Consider the following 20633-nt stretch of genomic DNA (forward strand, 5'->3'; position numbering starts at 1 on the left):
AATGGAGGGGGTTGAAGGTGGTGGTGGCCGAGAAAGTATCTGGTGACATGGAGGTGGGTGGGTGGGTGGGTGCGGGGAGTGCAGGTGTTTGGCTGCACATTTCGTTCACACCAGCGAACATTTGCTCCGTGTAACATTACTTTTTCCCTCTGTGATATTTTGGCCATGAGCAAGGAAGGGAGGGTAAAGAGTAGCTGTCTACAGGCCCAATGAAAAATATATAAAAATAATAATAATTATTATTCTTAGCCAATAAAATGTTCTTTTGACCACATGATAAATAGGCTTGGTCTAAATAAGTTTAGAATAAAATAAAACATTACAACATTAAATAAAATAAAATTAACATATTGCTCAATGTTCATCTATGGAGTAATATGAATATCACAGTAACTTGTTAGATATAATGGCACATCCTGTGCTGATGTCCAGTAAAAACACACTGTAGCTGCATGTTTAAATGCAACAATGTCCACATCGAGCAGGAGCTACTGATAATACATATTTTAAAATAAAGAAACAAAAGACAAAACAAAAGACAAAACGAAAGAAATCAAAGAAAAATGATGTCAGCGTCGTGTGTGCATAACCAGAGGCGAGTTGTATGTGTACACCGGCTTCCCCGAGCAGCGCTCTTCCTCTCCTCGGCCTTATCGGTAGCGAGCTGTCAGAGAGCACCTCTTATCTCCTCCACCATCCCCCAAATTATTAATCCCCCTTTCTGATTCACGCTGCAAGATTAATGATTGGCTATGTTTACTTTTCTGGCTAAGAGCAATGAGCCTTAAACCATTTCCTTTTTTCTTCTTTTGTTTCTGTCTTATTAATCATCCTTTACTTAAAAATATTTTAAATACTCAAAACAATATTTACCTGGACGTTAATGCTCCGGCTTCGTCGTTTTCGTTGTTGTTGTTACTGTTTGCTATTGAAAATAACCTAATTGGCAACACGCTCAGCGCCGTGCATCGGGGAATACATTTTGCCAGATGTGGAAAAACAAACAATGGACTAAATCTGAAGAAAAGGTATTATAGAGTGTTTATTTAGTCAAATGTAGGCTAATGTAAGTGAACTTATGGAATCTGCGGGCCTGCTGCATCAGACTTTCACCTTTTATGGTGCTACAAACAATCCGGTTTTAAACGCATATTATTGGAGGACGGGGCGTTCAGGACGGGGAATGAATTATACTTATTATTATTTATTATTATTATTATTATTATTGAACGATAATAGATAAAAACATATTCTGTTTATTGGCGCAGATGTGTTGCCCTAGCTCCGCTATGCCCGGTTTGCCCCCATTTACATCCCCGAAGGGTAATGAGAGTCTTTATTCCGGGTTCATCCCGAGTTCACCGAATTAATTCACTTCAGCTCGTCGCTCGCAACTGTCACGGCAGGCTGTTGGCCTCGTGAGTTTTAAATAATGACTAGCACTTAGGCGTGCACGGCCCTCCTAAAACGTCACGATGAGAGCTACTTATACATAAATGCCACACATGGTATTATTCAGATAATATAAAATTAAACCGACGTAAAATACAATATGTGATGTGATATGTGATGATGAATAATAATTGCAAATACAACAATTCGCATCTGTTCTGTGTAAAATGTATACAATGTATAGAAATATAAAGAACGTAATAGCACAGTGCAATGGGGATGGTGTGTGTGGACATGTGGCTGCAGTTAATAAAGAAAAAAAGTATTCGCAGGTTTTTGCAGTGTCCAATAGCATCGATATAAATCCGCGTGATGTAGTTCCGTGTCTCATCTCGGACACAACACGCTGAGTCTGCGGCTGCGCCGTGCGGCGTTCACGTACCAGCACGCGCGACGGTGTCATTTATATCTGTGCTGTGCGACAAAAGGGAAAAGGAGAAATGATCCTGGTAGAGGAGAATAATCTGTGAAAGAGAGAGAGAGATCGAGAAAGAGAAAGACCACCCTCGCCTCCATCCCCCTCCCTCCTCCATATCTTCTGACCATTTTTCTTCAAAGTAATGACTCCAACTCAATTTAGTATGACGGAGCGAGAGAGAGAGAGAGAGAACGAGAGAGAGAGAGAAAGAGGGGGGAGAGGGGTGAGGAACAGAATGACAGAAAGAGGTAGAGGGGTGGAAATGAGATGAAGAAAGGGTGTGGAAAGGGGAGGGGGTGAGGGAAAGGGCTTGGCTGAGCTCGGGGTAAACGGGAGGTCAGCGCGTCGCACCAATATTGAAATGTGTACCGGGGACGCGGGGTGACACGCCTCGCCCGTTAAACAAAGAGTGTGCCAAACTGGCAGATTAATTTGAAAACTTGAGTCCATGCACACACAGACACACACAGACACGCTCACACGCAACACTTAACGCCTTAAAGAGCCCACAGTCTCCACGGCAGTCCTGCTTCGACTCCCTCAGCCCCAAACCGCTCGATGTAGCCCGGCACCGGGATAACACGGCGGACGGCCACCGGGGGAGCGTGGTCTCTCCCCTGTAATGTTACCGACTGTCCGGTCGGGTATTTGCACACGGGGAGCCGTCCGGTGCGGCGACGTTTGCGGTGACGAGTTTTCTCTGGATTATCGGCGCCGAAGTGGTTCTACCTTTTGCTGCTTCGCTGCGTTTCTTTTAACGCGGGGTTGTGAGCGACCCTGTTCGGATACGGTCGTCCTCACGCCTCACCGGAGGGTGTGTGTCGCTGCGCGTGTGCGTGCTTGCGTCCGTGCATGTGAGCGGGAGTGTCCGCGGAAATGACAACGACTTTTTTTTTTCTTTTCTTTCTTTTCTAAGATACCACGAGGAATCCTGAAGAGGTCAACATAACCTGTGGCGTCTGCAGAAGAGAGAGAGGGAGGGGGGACGGGCGGGCTTCTTTTTTTTAGAAAGAGAGAAAGAGAGAGAGAGAGAGAGAGAAAAAAAATGCAGCCGCTGATTTTTGGAGACGCAACAAAGAAAGAAGAGCACGAAAAAGAAAAACAAGTCAAAATGACAGCAAGAAGAACAACGAAGGAAGAGAGAGTGGTGACGCTGCCGGAGAGGAGAGGCGGCTCCGCCCGCTACAGAGGAGTGAGTATCCCGCACAAAGACATAGACATCGCCCTGTAGACGAAGTACATTCCTCATTAGCATATTTGTGTGTGTGTGTGTGTGTGTGTGCCCGCTGTCTCGCTCATACGGTGTGTGGCAGGTGCTTTGCCCATGGTGGGAGGGAGGGGAAGACCACGTGTTGCCGGAACTGCCGCAGAACCCCCTCCTCCTCTTCCCCCTCTTAGCCTGTTATGACTTCATATCAATTCATATGCTTTTTAGTCGATCATAGGCGTTGACGCGTGTGTGAATATTTGAAAGCGCGTCCTTCACATCGTGCCGCTTAATTGGAGAGCTTAATTGAGTCATAAGGGTGACTTCCGGGTAACTTCAGGGTGCACTAAAGACATGGTGGTTATAATTTTGATATACCCAAGAAACCCGTTTCCCCTACATAGATATAGATAGATAGATAGTAAGATAGATAGATACTTGTTAATGGTGAAGGCCAGGTCGTGGCCAGCAGAAGGTTAAAGGTCACCATGGACAACTTTCTCCAGCTTAACTCTCTCCAGAATTTATTTCTGTCATTCGGAACAGCAGATTTTTTTCTTAAAATGTTGCAGCGGATTTCCTGTGTCTGTCGTGAGAATATAATTGGAATAGCGAGTATATATATATATATATATAAGCCTTCTGTGTTTATTTTCCCTCTGCTGATTTTGCTGCTCCTTTGATTATGAACCTGCTGTGGAATAAAATGTTCCCGTTCCGCGGGGAGCGTTTGTTCCGGTCCACCCTCACTGCTCCTCCAGCAACAAACATGACGTCCTGCTGTATATCGAAACTTGCAAAAATAGGAAACATTAGTTTAAAAAAGTTGTAAATTATTAAACATATATATATAAAATAAGATAAGATAATCCTTTATTCGTCCCACAACGAGGAAATTTGCGAGGGGGATTCCCTTTAAGAGAATCATTCTCGAAAAAAGTCAAAAGAATAATTCTGCAAAATAATCAAAAGAATAATTCTGGAAAATGATTAAAAGGGCAAATAATACGAATACAAATACTACTACTACTACTACTCCTACTATTACTACTACTACTACTAATAATAATTAATAATAATAATATTATTATTACTGATAATAATAATGGATAAATAGTATTATATGTATACTGTAACGGAGACCTTTAGCTCGCAGTGTAGAAAAATAGACTGATCTTCATGATTCTAATAGGTTCAGTACAGACTTTTTTTAGATTTGAATGTGAACAGCAGAGAGGAGGCTTGGCTGATTATTATAGGACACCGTTGTTTAGATGTATATTGTCTTGGCACCTCACGCAATTGTCTTTTTAAAGTTTTTTTATTTTTTAAAACTTTCTTTTAAATTTAGGTATTTGATTTATCTGCTTCTTGTAGCAGCCGCCGGCTGACATGTCCGCCTGCTGCATTCTAAAAATCCATTTGGTTTTATACGCATGGCCGAGCTTCCAACTGCCATACAAAGGCTCAACCAGGAAAAAATCTACAAAGAAAACAACAACACAACAACTTCAGATTAATAGTCGCCACACGGAGGGACCAGGCCTCCGCGGCACTTCATTTTCATCTCTGTCCGGTATTATGCATGACAATAACGAGGGGACAGGACCTCGATTTATTTATCAAACCGCACAAAAGGAGCCAAAAATGCATTTCTCTTCTCCGCCATTGTCCCTGTTGCTTTTTTTCACCTCGGTAATATTTCAGAGCACTGACAAGTCCGGTCGCTGCACATAATGAGGCCGTTTAACCCTTCAATATGTTCATTTTCATTTTCTGACTGCGCCTTTATACCAGCTCAGGCCCGCTGTTGGGACAACACGAAAATGATCTGTCCTGTAAATCGAATGTTTTGGGCCACGTTTAAAACGGATGTATGAAAACACCAACTACACGTACTAGGATGTTATTTCATGCGTTATATTATTTCCCGCTGCAGACAAGCGAGCTCTCACCTTAACGCTGTTAACACGAGTCCAGTGGTTTAATCCAGTTTGCGGTGGAAGCAGTGAGCAGGAGACTTTTCTTCTTTTCGCCAGCAGACAAGTGAGTCTGTGCCTTGGATTCTACCGGATAGTTGGAGAAAAAACACAAAGAACAAAAACAACAGCTCGTAAATTGTGAAGTGATTTATTTACCCCCGCTCTCTTCCGCTTCCCTGCGCATTTTATTGCTTTTTATTTCACACTCTCCCCCAAACAAACACGCAACAAACAAAACATTTGTGTGTGTTGGCAATAAAAGGCACATGTTTCAATCCAGACCCGTTGACCTTTTCCACTCACTGTCTGCCGACATTATGTCATCCAGTGTTCTGTCTCTACCTCCGTGTCTTCACGTGATGTTACAGCAGAGAGGGGATCTGTTTTTCTTTTCTTTTTGTATAAATTACCTTTATTGTTTTTTTTTCAACGCCACTTCACGCGTGTGGTGGTTTGAAGACAGGGACGCTCTGACAGGTTCAGGTGCATGATTTCAAAGTCAACTAAACTCTAGAATCAAGGATTTTTTATTTTTTTATCTGCATATTTCATACACAAGTTTTCAGGTCAGTGTTTGTTACGGAATATTTTCCTTCTGGAACATATATATGTATTTAAGGAGGCCTTTGTGCGTTTTTCTTCTTTTTGTTCCCCCTTATCTTCTAAATATCTCTGAGAGTGTCTGGACCTTTGCTTTGCACCACCTGCAGCCGGAAACTCGGGACCCTGGGCCAAATGAATGGCTGCTACTGACAAACTTGACAGAGAGAAGGGAAGTGTCGCAGTCAGACTGCACACACCCTGGTAGAAACCTGAGATACCTGACCCCGAGGCAGGGCGGGAGGTCAAGGTGACACAAGTATGCCCACACCTGTGCAAAATAGAATAGAACAGAACAGACTAGAATAGAAACTACGTTTTGTTTTGTTTTTTAATTAGACCATAAAAAGAGATACGACAAATGAAATAATAAAAATCTTTGCCATATCTAAACAGAGAAGAAGTAGGATTGGTTGCAGGGTTGACAGCGATTCCCGTGCTCCTCTGCTTCTGTGGTCCCTTCCGGTGATGTATGGGCAACTTTTGAAGGAAACGGTAGAACAGCAATATTGCCTGCAGCAGGGAGGGAGCGTCGGTGTCACAAAATCAATGTGCGAGCGGATGGGAGTGACACCGTGAAAATATGAAAACATGTATTCGTGGGAGAAGCTTCAAAATGCACCACGAGCATCGCCGTCCTTCAGATATTTTTTTTTTATCAATCACACCGAGAAGTGTGAGGCTTCGATACACCACAATAAGAGAGAGAACGGTTGCGTCTGCTTTTTAACCGCATTGCACCGCGTGTGTCTAGTTTCCCCAAATTACGTTTGTAGAAAGAAGGAAAGAAAGAAAGAAAGAAAAATGAAAAATGACAGAGTGTAGGAGTTTTTAATGCAATTAAAAAGTGCAGTACATTTACCAAACTGAAGTGACATGGACTCATTTAGTTATTGCTCCATCAATTCATCCGTCCAATCATTCAGAACTATTTCTGATAGGGCAGTGTTTGCGCGTGCCAAGCCATTTGTCTTCGCTTTCACATGTTCATGCTTTGTCTTATTTTACATTATTTTCTAGCTATCTTTATTTTTTAATCAACCTTATGTGCGGATAAAATCTGTTCGAGGGTTTGTTTTTGAATAAAAACCCAGACAGAGGCCCGATGCTCCCACTTAAAATAATCCCAGACGTTACGTCATTATAGATAATATTTGATATTGCTAAATCACTGCCATTTTATGTGAATAGTATGACTACATTCCGCTATCCCTGTATAAGGAAATCGCTTGTGTTGCAGCTTTGGGCCCACGTGCATCCTCTACATGAACAAGTTTCTTTTCTTTTAGATATATTTTTTTATTATATCTGAGGATGTTGTTTTATTCGTTGCCCTTGACTCACAAAGGAAGTATTCGAGTGTCAGTTCCGCCGCCAGCACCACACAGACGGTACAAAGAGATGGAAAGATTCTGGTGTGGCCAGGACAGGGAGCTTATGAAGCGACGGGGTGGGCTTTGGGCCTCCGGAGAGCCACTGTCTTCTATATCTACCCTGTAGATCCGGATTTGTGTACAAATCATTAAAGCAATCACAAATTCGCTTCTAGGGGAGTATATAGTGGATTTACACCCGGCGGCAACGATGGATCGGACACGGGGAGGAGAGGGAGGCCTGCAGCTCTTATTACCGGGTTGCTTTGTTTTTGGATTCGGTTGTGGGTCAGTAAAAGCGGAAAATCATAATCAAGAAAATGCGTCTCCTATGTGAAAGTGTATTTCCCTTATGAACATAGTAAATACAGACATATCCCAGTTTTATTCTTTTCCAGGACCTATCTTTGATGTTTTAATCGCTCTACAGATTCTCCTCAACGGCGCATTCGTTCAACCTCATACTTTAAAAGCTAACTCCAGGCTCCAGGTTTGGACCGGAGGTTGTTGGTTTTTTTTCTTTCTAATTCTATTTCTTTTATTGGGAGTCCTGTTGAAAAATGATGCGGTCGGCTTGCTGAAAACGGCGAGGGGGTTGTGGTTTTGGGGGGTGGGGGTGGTGGAGGCGGTTGATTCAAAGACGTTCAATTTTCCCGAAACAAAGGACATGTGGATATCTCCATCATCTTGCCTGTGTGTCCTTCGTCCTATAGTAATAAGTCTCTAAACAATGTGCACAGCAGCCGCCTCCTGATGGGGAAAACATTTATTCTGTTGTTCTGTCTGTACAGTATATACATATATATATATATATATATATATATATATATATATATATATATATATATATATATATATATATATATATATATATATATATATAAATGTGTGTGTGTGTGTGTGTGTGTGTGTGTGTGTGTGTGTGTGTGTGTGTCTGTGTGTGTGTGTGTGTGTGTGTGTGTGTGTGTTGTCTTAATCCCGCTGGACGTAGATTTAAAAGTTGAAAGGGTCTTTACCATAAAACTCGTTAGATGAAGATGTTGGGCGTCCACTATGAATATTATAATGCTGCTAGTATGCGTCTTCACGCCGCTGGGGCTTTAAACAACAGGATTCGTGTGTGTGTGCGTGTGTGTGTGTGTGTGTGTGTGTGTGTGTGTGTGTGTTTTACATGCCAGTGTGTTAGCACTTGAATTGCGGCTGGAGAGATGAATTCTCCGCAGGAGGACAACAACAAAGAGCGGTGTATCTGTTCAGTAATGCACAGCTCAAGGGCAAAAAGCAGCCGCGCAGCCGGGTTGGTGCATGTGGACTTGCTATGCTATAGTGTTGTTAATATCGGATCGCAGAGGTGTGTGTGTGTGTGTGTGTGTGTGTGTGTGTGTGTGTGTGTGTGGTGGGAGGGGGGCATAAACTCTATTTATGCATGCAAGGCAAAGGGCCGAGGCTGAATTACTATGTAAGAGGAGTTCGCTGTGGTAGAGGCGCCTGTTGGAGCCACGCAGGTTTAAAGGAAGAGGGAAACTCTCATTCTTAATGCACAGGTCTGCTTGTGATTTAGGAGGCCGTGTAACCTGAATTAGTTGATGAATTTTCTATCGATCCTAAACAAGCCAGATTTATCTCTGACACAGTAGCTGCTGCCTGCTGGGTGGCGCCCGAGTCAGGCCACGCTCCCACTCCCCGTTATTAGCGATTTAAAAAGAGCAGGGGGGAAACAGAGAGAAGGAGAAAAAAAGAACTTCGGCAATCATGTCCTTACACACCCAATATATACCCCCCCCCCCCCCCCCCCCCCCCCCCCTCCGGCGCTTTCTTTTTCTGTTTTGTTTTTTTGTCCAGCCAGAAGCGGGGGAGTGTAGGACTCTCAGTCTGTGCCCGGCCTCGGACTCGACCGGAGCAGAATGTTGGGACGCTTTTCTAGCAAATCGGACGCGCTTTTGTTGTTGTTGTTGTTGTTGTGATTTTCCGGCTGCTCGAGACGGCGTGCGTGCCGACATGTGGCGCAGAAACGGGCTGTAACAGGAGAGCAGTGCATATAAAGGAAGGCGTTGGGGGGAAGGAGGGGGGGGGGGGGGGGCAGTTATTGTAAGACTGAATACCAACAAACTGAGGCCATATGATAATGCGCGTGCAGGGGCTCTGTGCATGCTTAATCCCATTTCCTTATCCGGGGTTTGTCCTGGAGGCTCACCATTGGTCCACCGCCCTCACGTGGCTTCGTAACTTTGTTCACTTGACAGAAAAGTAGGAGGGTTCAACGGAACAGGAATAACCGAAGAGTAAAGGGATGAGATATAAATTTTAGTTATATATTTTCCGAGTAGGTGCAATTCCACAAAAAGACTGAAATTAATGGCCATGAGCTCCTATTTGATCAACTCCAACTATGTGGACCCGAAGTTCCCACCGTGCGAGGAATATTCACAGAGCGACTATCTGCCCAGCCACTCTCCGGACTACTACAGCTCTCAGCGGCAGGAGCCTGCCGCTTTCCAGCCGGACGCCCTCTACCACCACCACCAGCACCACGCAAACCCCCAGAGCCAGCAGCACCGAGGCGAGCCGCCCTACACGCCGTGCCAGCGCGCGGGGCAGCCCGCCTCGGTGGTGATGTCCCCGCGGGGTCATGTCCTCCCCCCAACCGCGCTGCCGACCACCCCCGTCCCGGAGCCGAGACACCGCTGCGATTCCGTGACACCCAGCCCGCCTCCACCTCCGCCTTGCGGCCAAACACCCCACAGCCAAAGCACTTCTTCCCCCGCGAGCACGCGGAAGGACCCCGTCGTCTACCCGTGGATGAAGAAAGTCCATGTAAACATCGGTAAGTGCTGCATGCAAACTTCTTTCTCTCTCCCCCTCTCCCCCTCTCTCTCTCTCTCTCTCGTTGCGCCTTTGTGCCTGCGGTCGCAGCCCGTGCAGTCAGCTAGGTGTCCACCGTCAGAATCTATGGCTTCCCCTCCCTGTTTTCTGTTAGAAGTAGAAGAGTAGCCCTTGGGTCAAGATTTACGAGCGTCTGTTTGCAGGGCCAATATAATTACACCCTCCATAAATTTTTATTACACCTCTGCGCTGAGGTGCCTTTTGAAGTCCGATCTCCGGCTCGTCTGCTCTAATACCTCGCCTTATGACAACTCGGAGCAAGCCCATAAGTTAGATTTTATGCTTTGGTAATTTGATTTTAAGTGGCCGGGTTGTATAAACGGTGTACTTTACTCTGTCGAGCCTTCCCTTCCCCACTCGCTGTTCCAGGGGAGAGAGAAAGTTTTATGGCAGCTGAAATATTCATGTTCATGGAGCCGGCCGTAAAACACCGAGGTAACATCGAGCAGCTCCAGTCTCTTAAGGCTCCTGTGTAATGTTCTAATAGACTCGCGTGTCTTCTGTGTATTGGGATAATCGGAGCTCCGCTTCGCGCGACGCCAAAAAAAGGCACTTCTTGCAAAGTCGCCGTAACGCGTTCACTCCACCTGTTTACTTGGTAAGAAAATATTTTATGCATTTTGTTTTCCCCTCTGTAAAAACACTGGAGCTGCCAGGTCATTTTGTCGCACTGGCTTGGTTTGAACTGGCCCGTTGTTGTTTCGGGGGATGTGTTGAATCATCATAGCCGAATGCCCTTGTGTGTATATCTGCTGCTGCTGCTGCTGCTGCTGCGGCTGCTGCACCCCCTCCCTCCACGCCCCCCACACCTCCACCATCTTTATTCCCAACAACCAGCTTATACGAGACGGACAATGCTGCCATCCTTGTTCTCCAGTCCGTGGCGCCTGTGCGTAAAAAACCAACATGAAAAAGAGAAACCGCTCGGGGTCGTCGCTGCTCCCTGTTGTTAAAATCTCCCGTTGTCGCGTTTGCGCAAAAGTGTCAGAAAACACCCTTTTCAGTTGGTCTGTGTCCGTGTTTTTTTTTCTCCTCAACATTTACAAGCGACACTGGTTTCGAATTGCTCTGAGATCACGTTTGGACTGCGGCGTCAGTCTGGTTGTGCTCGGAGGATTCACACCATTTGACAAGAACTGCTCAGTGCAGCGCTTCGGAAACAGACCGTGGCGTTCAGCCGGAACAGCTGCATCTCAGAGCACGTGAATAAAACGGGTCTGTTCGTAGGATAAAACAACCATTGAAAGGCTACAGTCATATATTGATCCATCATGCCTTTATTTCTATTCGTTGCATGTTCAAAGCACGATGGCATTTCCCCTTCCTGGGGTTTCTTGTGCTGTTTGCGGTATTTTCGCGTGTTACGTCCACACAAGCCTCACTAGAGAGCACAGCCTGCATATTTAGCTAGTCTAATGATAATTATTATGAATTATGATGTATTTATCAGAGATTATATATGTTTTTTTCTTCAGCGGTTGATGTAGTGATGATAATTTCTTTACGTTTTCACTCCCGCAGTGAGTGCAAACTACACAGGGGGTGAGCCGAAGCGGTCGCGGACGGCCTACACGCGCCAGCAGGTCCTGGAGCTCGAGAAGGAGTTCCACTACAACCGGTACCTGACGCGCAGGCGCAGGGTGGAGATCGCGCACACACTGTGCCTGTCAGAGCGGCAGATCAAGATCTGGTTCCAGAACCGGAGGATGAAATGGAAGAAGGATCACAAGCTCCCCAACACCAAGGTCCGCGCCGGGACAAACGGCAGCAGCAACACAAACTCCCAGACCCTAAGCGGTTCTCAGAACCGCTCCGCCGGACCCCTATAGCCCGGCACTTTTGCTCTATGTGTCTCACGTTGTGTTCCCGATTCCCAAACTGAACGCCGAACCGGCAGCCCCGCTTGCAACCCCCGGAACCTGCACTTTGGACCGGAATAACGCTTTTACTGTGGAGGTAGAGAGGGATGGATGTCTTTGCAAGCCTGTATGGCCCTGTGCTGATGGTACACACTATAACATGATGATGGAGGGTGGAGAGGGAGATTTCCCATTCACACAAAAAAAAAGAAAAATGTACGCAATGAACAAATTGAACGAGATGGGCGAAGAAGGAGACTGTCAGAAATGCAAGAAATGATGCGGTCGCTTCTTTGCTTTCATCCCCGCCATTCCCCCTCTGCCTCTCTTTCCCTGCTTTTTATATATGTCTTTTTATACCCACTCTATCCTGCATACGACGGTAGGCTGAATATAACGTGCTCGAGTGTGTGTGTGTGTGTGTGTGTGTGTGTGTGTGTGTGTGTGTGTGTGTGCGTGCGTGCGTGTGTGTGTGGTTTCTGTCCTTCTTTTTTTCCCCATCCGGACATTTTTTTTTTTTTTTTGGTGAAGATGGATCCTTGTTTTCATCTTTAATCATGCCAAACTCGGGCCCCATTTGTCATGTTTACTCTGCGGGTACAAAGCAAAAGGGGTGAACCGCGGCTCTGCCCATTACCCCACGCCCCCCCCCCCCCCTCCCCCCTACAGACACACACATACCCACCCATCCCACTCAAACACATGAACGTATAATAAATGGAACTCTCGTTTCGTCAAAAGAGGTATTCTTGCACCCCTGCCACGCGCACACACACACACACACACACACACACACACACACGCACACACTTTCCGTATCGAATATAATATCTGGTATGACCCGCTGTTATAATAATGGCTGTTGATATTCCTGGGTTTTTTTCATGACCAACTAGCTCATTGCTTTTGAACATTTGAACCACAGTTGCTTTTGAATTCAGTGTTGGCTGTGAAACGCTCCATGCTGTCGTCGCTGAGAGAATGACGAGCGTGTGTTCTGTATGTAGTCCGTCTGATCGTTCACGTTGTGATCACGTCGTGTGCAGGGAGACACACGCACCACCCACCGGCCAGGGGTTTATGAAGCTGCCGAAACAAAGGACACCGATGTTCAAACCAAAATCCTGGTACAACAAGCTTAAGAACACACACAGAAACGCAGCACTATACAATGTACTACCTATTACCTCAGCTGTACTTATATATATATAATATTATTATTAATATTATTATTTTGTAACCTTATTTTCTCTGACTCGTCGAAATGAAGTGACGGCTTTTCGAGCTTTTTATATTTTTCAAATTGTGTGACGAGTTTATTATAATAATAAAACGTATTATTATTACTACCTGCAACACAAAAAAGCGCTATTCATTTCTTGTACGTGAAGCAACAAAAAATATTTAATTCTAAGTAAACGGTTCCAACCAGAGACATTCAGAGAAGAGAGGAGCTTTTTCTTGCATGTCCGAATGATGTCGATTCCTTTTTCTATGCCTTTTGCTCGTCGTCTCATCTTTTTTTCTCTCCGCACATTAAATGCGCGCACACCTCTTGTCCTCCCCCTCTTCTCTCCTCCTCTTCCTCCCTTCGTCACTGTCTTTATTCCGTAAAGTGTATTTTTTAAAGTTGATTTTATATTGTTACATTCCAAAGATCAGTTTCTTCCTCACTGATGATTATGATGTGTATGATAACTAATAACGGTATTGTTGAACACGTGTTACCTCCCATGTAAGTGGCTCCTCTCTCTGCTTATGCCCACTCAGTGTCTACCTTCTTATTATTTGTAAATAGTCCATTGGAATTTAAATAAATGTCTGAAAAAATGTTATCTTCTGTCCTCTTCTCTCAATTCTTCTCAACATTATGATTTTTATTTTTTTCTGTCTTCTGTTCCAGATTTTGTGTGGGACAGACAAACACCCCTCACATGTATTGTAATTGTAATTGAAATGCTTTAGACAGCAGGTTTGGAAAAAGGAGCAATCCTGTCTCCTCTCATGCAGGCTTAGCCGTGAAGGGTGCGCGTAAAACATATACACACACACACTCTTCCACATTGGCGCACGAAAAATTATTTCATTTATATTCAATGTTGGTTTTAGGCCAACCGACAGCGCAGGGGCCTGACGTGAGAAATTTAGGAGCCCCTCGATGATGAATCTGCCCCGGCCCTGACTGATCCTGGTACATTACGTCCTGTAATCTCGTTTTAAATCACACGGCGCGTCCCTCCGTTTCACTCCCGTTCTCCCGTTAATTTAACGGCTGCTCAGGCTCGCGTGCACCGGCTCGACAAAGAGGGTGGGACACCCCCTCCTCCTTCCTCCTTCCTCCTGCCTCCATACATTCCTCTTCTGGTTCTGAAGTATAAAAAAAAACAATTAAATATTATCTAGCTTCGTGGTCTTTTAATGCTTTAATGAGTGTGATTTTTGCTCACATTTTCCCCCTCTCTCATTGTGTTGTGGACCGGTGCTGTGCGCCCATGTGTGTGTGTTTCTTTTTTTTTATATATTACAAAAAGGGAGCAGGCCGGCGCCATAGCTCAAACCCTGACAACCAAATAGATAATCAACAAGACGAATGGCTTCTTTTGTAAGGCGCGGCTCCCGTATTAATTTTCATTTTCTTTTCTTAGAGCAGGTATCGAAAAAATATAGAGCTAGCGGGGGGAGGACGAGAAAATAGCATTCCTCTCGATGAACTTTAAACAAAAAAAAAGGTGCGCCCCAAATTGGTCCGTTCGTATTTTCGGCCCAGAGAAGATTCCCTATTACTTGTTGGTTGATTTCTCCCTGGGCTTCTTGCCACAGAGGCTCGCTCTGCCCATTTATCTGTTTTCTTTCTATTTATGAAGGACTCCTGCAGCAAAAACCGCCCTCCTATCAAACTGAATGCGCTCGCGCGCACACACACAACAAACACACACAATGCACCAAAAAGCTTAAAGCTTTATAAATGCTGACTGTCAAAGGTTTGTAAACCCGCAGTACACATTTCGTCGTATTATTATTATTATTATTATTATTATTATCACTATTAATATTCATATTAATATTCATATTAATATTATCATTATCATTCAAATATAAACCTTTTCCAGGGTGTGCATTACATCCAGTTGCTGAAAATGTATTTTTCTTGTGTTGAACACAGTAAGGTTTAAGGCGAGCTTCTCCACACACAAACACACACACAAAAACCCGCAGGCGGTGTGCCTCTCCTCACATAGCATTTGTGTCCGAATGCTGTTATTTTCTCTACACGCCAAATGTTCAATATTGGAAGATATCCAAGATACCCCCCCACCACCACCACCACCAAACCAAAAAATATATATTCACACACAAGCACACTCACATGTGTGCCTGTGCCTCCACAATAACCCCCAAGCCCTTGGGCGTTTGCAGGCCGAGTTAAAATAAATGAATTTGTGTGCGAGGTGACATCGCGTACAATCAAATCCACCAAGGAGTTCTAATTCTTTATTCCGGCCCCCTTTATCAGCCGGGGCCTTCTGCTGTTTCTGTGAAAAGGAGTCAGGTTTTTGTAAGAAAGCCCCCCCCCCCCTCTCCATCTCCATCTCCTTTCCTGAAAAAGTTCACAGCCATTATTTTCTGGACAGGGCAGAGGGGATGGCATCCTCAAGAAAAATGCGAGAATTATACAAGAAGAAATCATTAATCACTTCTTCTTTTAACACTTCTTCTCCGTCTTCTTCTCCTTCTCCATTGTCACCCAACAGCCGCACACAAGAGCCCTTCTGCCGAGAGACTTGGAGGGCGAGGAACAGAGAGACGCACATATAGGAGAAGAAAAAGAAGACGTCTTGGAAGACACTTGGAAGACCCCCCCCCCCCCCCACCACCCCCCAACACACACACGAACCCTCCTTATACACATAAACACTGGTGCATATACACCTCCCCTCCCCAAGCATCAGCAAGGTATTTTTTCGCACCCCACAAGTATCCCACCTTAAAGAAAAGAACAACTTTTTTCCCCCTTCCTCTTTCATTGGAAAGAAGAAAATCCCTCCAAAGAAACTCCAACAAACCAGTCAGAGAGCAAGATGGCCCCGAGGTCGCTCAGTGTCGTGGCGTCTAAGGTAAGAGGCCTGGGAATTGCATTTGGGCTTCTTTTGCTTTTGTAGCCTTTGGCGTTTGCTCCTCGTGCACAGAGGAGCAGGAGAGTCAAACGCCACCGTGACAGTTGTTTTTTTTTTTTATGGTTTTATTGCCCCCCGTGCGCATTTGGCGAGGTCCGGCGAAGGGGGCATTTATGGCCGTGGGGGCCTTCATTTTGGAGCCGAGTGTTTGTGTTGTAAGGTGTGTGAGAGTGTGATGTGTGTATATACAGCTACAGATGACTTGGCTTTTGTTGTGCTGTTTTCTGTTTCTCTCTTGAGTTTGTGCAACTATTTTCCGTCGGTGGTGTCACCCTCTGCGTCTGTCACTCACGAGGCCTGCCGCTTCCGGAGTATCTGCTGTGTTGAATGCGCTCATGTGCATCATTTACGCGCGGATTTTACAGGATTAGTTTTAATGAGTCACTTTATTCTTTTGTAATGTTTTTTTTCCTTCAAAATCGGTTTAAGGTCTTTTTATTTTTTATTTGATTTATGTGGCTTATATGATGGACTTTGACAAGCAATGCAATACAGTCGGCTTCAGGGAAATTCATAAATGCCCTAGCAAATATGGCGGAGTGACCAACGTGAATAATTCCTGGTTCACCCGGAGCTTATCGTGCATTTTTGTCTTGGCTGTGTCTCTGTGGTCATAAAGTGTTGCTGTGGTTTAGGCCTATAGCTTTTCATGGGCTACTGTGTGTGTGTGTGTGTGTGTGTGTGTGTGTGTGTGTGCGTGCGTGTATGTGTGTGTGTGTGTGTTTGTGTGTGCGTGTTCATGTGTGTGTGTGTGCGCGCGTGTGTGCCTGTGTGTGTACGTTTGTGTATATGTCTGTGAGTGCTTGTGTGTGTGTGTGTGTGTGTGTGCGCGCGTGTGTGCCTGTGTGTGTACGCTTGTGTATATGTCTGTGAGTGCTTGTGTGTGTGTGCGCGCGCGCGCGCGGTTGTTTTGTTGGGCAGGAGCAAACAAGCTGCAGAGACCGTAGTGAGAATATGAAGGGGGGGGGGGGGGGGGAATTAAAAGAACTGGGGGACCGCTGGTTAATGGATACTCTCTCGGTTGTGCTCCAAAACAATTTACCTCGGAAACAAACGATCCGCGAGCCTTTTCTCAAATGAGCGAACGATCGCCGGTCACCATGTGCGTTCAGGCCTCCTGTATCCGCTGAGCCGAGCCGCCGCGGCCTCGGGAAGCGGACTCACTCCTGCTTGACCCCTTCAGAAATCAATTTGCCCTGAATTAAAAAAAAAAAAAAGAAAAGAAAGAAGGGTGGAGGGGGATTCGGCCTCATGAGCAGGCAGGTCATGGCGTGAGGCGATGCGTGTAAAAAGTAAGGGGAACAAATGGACAAATATAAGCGGCAGGTATCGAAGGGAAGGCGGAGAGGGAATAGGGGGGTGGTGGGCAGCAATCGATGGCCATGCAGGATCAGCCGAATGGCAAAGCTGCGGCGGCAGAGGGTTCAACCAGGGGACAGGTTTTTTTTGACCGATGAGGTCCACTGGCTCTGAAGCCAGAGGCTGACCCCCACTCCACACCACTCCTCCCCCCACTCCTGGTTCCCCCTTGACCTCGCTAGGCTGCTGGACCCTCTGCTCCCTCGGACATTCCTAGACCTCCGGAGCCCCCCGGGCCACTTAGTCATAACAACTAAGTTCAGGGCACTGTAAGGCGGGGGCCACTGCAGCGATATCTCTGCTCCCTCATCCAGATAGACAGACAGACAGACAGACAGACAAGCATATAGCCCCCCGGGCAAGGGTCAGCCAGGGGCCACTGCTGACTGCTTCTTTTTAAATGTCATGATGTAGAGACTGGCTGTTATAAGAAATTAAACAAACATATGACTTCTTTGGAAATATGTTTTCTCTGGTCAATTTGCCCATGGTCATTTTTGGTCAGAGATTATTAATGTCCTGCGGTTAGAGATCAGAGCTTCTCTAAAGCATGGAGCACCTATAACACAAGGTGATGTGCGACATTCTACCTGCATGACCCAGTGCGACAGGGTCAGACAGGCCCATTAGGGCGAAACAGAGATTTGGAACTCTCTGTAAACCGAAGCCTGCAACTCCTGGTCGCCTTGCTCAAAAGCTGCTGTCCTTTTCACCTCCAGACCTGCTCCATGCAGCCATCTCACCACACACACACACACACACACACACACACACACACACACACACACACACACAAGAATAAAATGAAATTACAGACTGCTAATAATCTACTGTAAACGTGTGCAGTTCTGGGAGATGCAGGTCGCCACCGATTACTGGTGCTGGGCTGGTGGCTGATGCATTTTCCAGCCTGGTAATCTGACCTCCAGATGGGAGGGTTTTGTGTGTGTGTGTGTGTGTGTGTGTTTGTGTGTGTGTGTGTGATGGGGCAATACTGATTAATCAAAGGAACAGTGGCATATGGGGGAAATGCTGTTGGCCAGTTCTGTCCCACTGTGCCCTCTCTACCATAAAATGTTTCCCATACAGCGTGTGGCTGCTTCATTATCCGATTTTAAATTCCACCAAGGTCTGCTAAAGCATCTGTAGTGTTGCTGATACAATCCCTTGCACCTTGCGAGACCCTCAGACGAGTCTCCCCTTTCCTATGAGCGTGTTTTCTCGGTGAGCAGTTCAGTTCAGATCAATGCAACCGTGATTTTTTTTAATGCATAATGTTGAATTCTCTGCATTGTTGGCATCCAAACCTTGTGAAATACATCATTTTCAGACCATCGAGTGCTGCTCTCAACTATAGTGTGAGCAGGATGTGGTTTAGTGGCTTTAAAGTCTCTTCAGACGGAATCCTGGCCGGTCTTGGAATCTCACGTAAACCGAACCCTAAAGTAGTTTGTGTGCATGAACCGAACCAAACCATGAGTGTATGGCTCACTGCCTGCAGCCTACATATGCTTGCTGCCATTCCAGCACACAATCATGTGGTATAGGTAATAAACTCCAGCAGCTCCTCCATCACAGAAGATTGAGCAATTTGTATATACTCTATCCATTCCTTTACTTGAATGTGTAGGCCTACTCTTTTGTCTTTGTCTCATGTGCTGTCAGAGCACACTTTAATGTGTAAAATGTAATATAATATTAATAGTAATCAAATTAGCAATATAATAACGAAAAAAAACAACAACTTTGGACTGTGAAGAAATTTGTGGTATGATTAAAGCATCCCTGTTGAGACTTGCTGCTGTAGTACACGATCACCTCATCCTCTGTATGTAACTTGTATCGGCAGGTGTATGAGGAGCAACATATGGGCATAATGACAAATTAATACACACACAGCATTGGCTTTTGGTGCATGTATTTGGTGCCTTTGCAATAGGATGCAGTGCAGCAGCAAGAAGCACAATGGATGTTGGTGAGAGGTGTTGCATGAAGGTGACATCATATCATGAATATGTAGTCTACCCACGCTGTAGCTTTTAGTCCTAATAGACCTACACATAAAGTTTCTCAGCCTGAAACCTTGAATCGGAGTCAATCTAATTTCTACCCCCATGCAGGTTCATTAAAAACGGGCTTGTTAAATTAAAACCCCTGCTGCTCTGCTGCTGCACAAAACGCCCGCTGAGCTCTTAGTTAGTGAAAGCACACATCACTGTTATTCTGTCTCTGCCTCTGTGTCGATGTGAGTTCTGTTTTCTCTGCAGCTTTATGACTCGTCCTGATGCTTCTCTCCATCTTTTTTGTTTGTAATCTCAGTGGGATTAGCAGTTAGATTAGTGTGAGGTGGAGGAATAATTGAGCAGAACGGGAATTTGCGACAAGCGGATGTGAGCCAGGCAGCGCTCGCTCTGGATTGTAGTTTACACATGAGCTGCCCTCTGCCTTACAGTTTGCTGTCACCGTGGTGATGATTCAACAGCAGCTTTGCACAGGAAGCTGCAGGCTTCCAGGGATCACAACACACACACACACACACACACACACACACACGCACACACACACACACACACACACACACACACACACACACACACACACACACACACAATAAAAGTTACATCAACTCCAACTCTCTCTCTCTCTGGCCCGGGAGTCTCGCAGTCGTTTGCTAATTGCCAGACAAATCGGTCCGCGTGTAGGTGTGTGTTCGTGTGTGTGTGTATGTGTGTGTGTGTGTGTGTGTGTGTGTGTGTGTGTGTGTGTTTCTTCCTCGCGCTTGTTGCAGCCGCGTTGGCCGAGAAATGTATTATTTTGGAGAGCGCGAGGAGCCAAGGAGGTCACGGTGCAGGCGCGCGGGCTGCAGGAGGAGGTCGTCACGAGAGATATATGGCTGCCAGACTTTTTACTACTGCACTGTCTGCGTGTGTATATCTGTGTGTTACGTTGGTGTGCATGTGTGTGTGTGTGTGTGTGTGTGTGTGTGAGAGAGAGATAGGGGGGGGGGGGGGGGGGGGGGGGGGGGGGGGGGGGGGGGGGGGGGGGGCTTCGATCCATTTTAAAGTAGGCATGTATTAAGTATTAAAAATAGGGAGCCAAATAATGGTTACCAAACGGCCACACGCGCATACACAGTGTATTGCTATAAAGCCAGGCGGTACAATGCTGAGGCGTGGCTGCTTTCAGTCAATACGTAATTACATTTATCTTTTTTTTTTTTTCAAATAAAGAACTAATTTTTGAACTAGTTCAAGATATGAATCTAACCAGTGTCTTCATGCACAGAAACCAAAGCGACTAACTGGGTGCACATGTAAAGAGGCCG

The 20633-nt window shown here is 45.6% G+C and overlaps 2 protein-coding genes across 4 annotated transcripts in view; both read left to right on the forward strand.

Moving 5' to 3' along the window:
* The window catches only part of hoxb3a (homeobox B3a), a 61210-nt gene that overhangs the window by 7226 nt on the left and 33351 nt on the right, over nt 1-20633 (forward strand). For all 3 annotated transcript variants that reach the window (XM_035616282.2, XM_035616281.2, XM_047328204.1), the window contains exons 2-3: nt 2787-3062; nt 15527-15889. The gene's annotated coding sequence lies outside the window, so the exon portion shown is untranslated. The remainder of the gene's footprint in view (nt 1-2786; nt 3063-15526; nt 15890-20633) is intronic.
* hoxb4a (homeobox B4a) lies at nt 8873-13609 on the forward strand. Its single transcript, XM_035616296.2, has 2 exons — nt 8873-9856; nt 11437-13609. Exons 1-2 carry the CDS (start codon nt 9388-9390, stop codon nt 11742-11744), a joined length of 777 nt encoding a protein of 258 aa, XP_035472189.1. The 5' UTR covers nt 8873-9387; the 3' UTR covers nt 11745-13609.

Source organism: Scophthalmus maximus, chromosome 17, assembly GCF_022379125.1.
Source record: "Scophthalmus maximus strain ysfricsl-2021 chromosome 17, ASM2237912v1, whole genome shotgun sequence".
Taxonomy (NCBI): Eukaryota; Metazoa; Chordata; class Actinopteri; order Pleuronectiformes; family Scophthalmidae; genus Scophthalmus; species Scophthalmus maximus.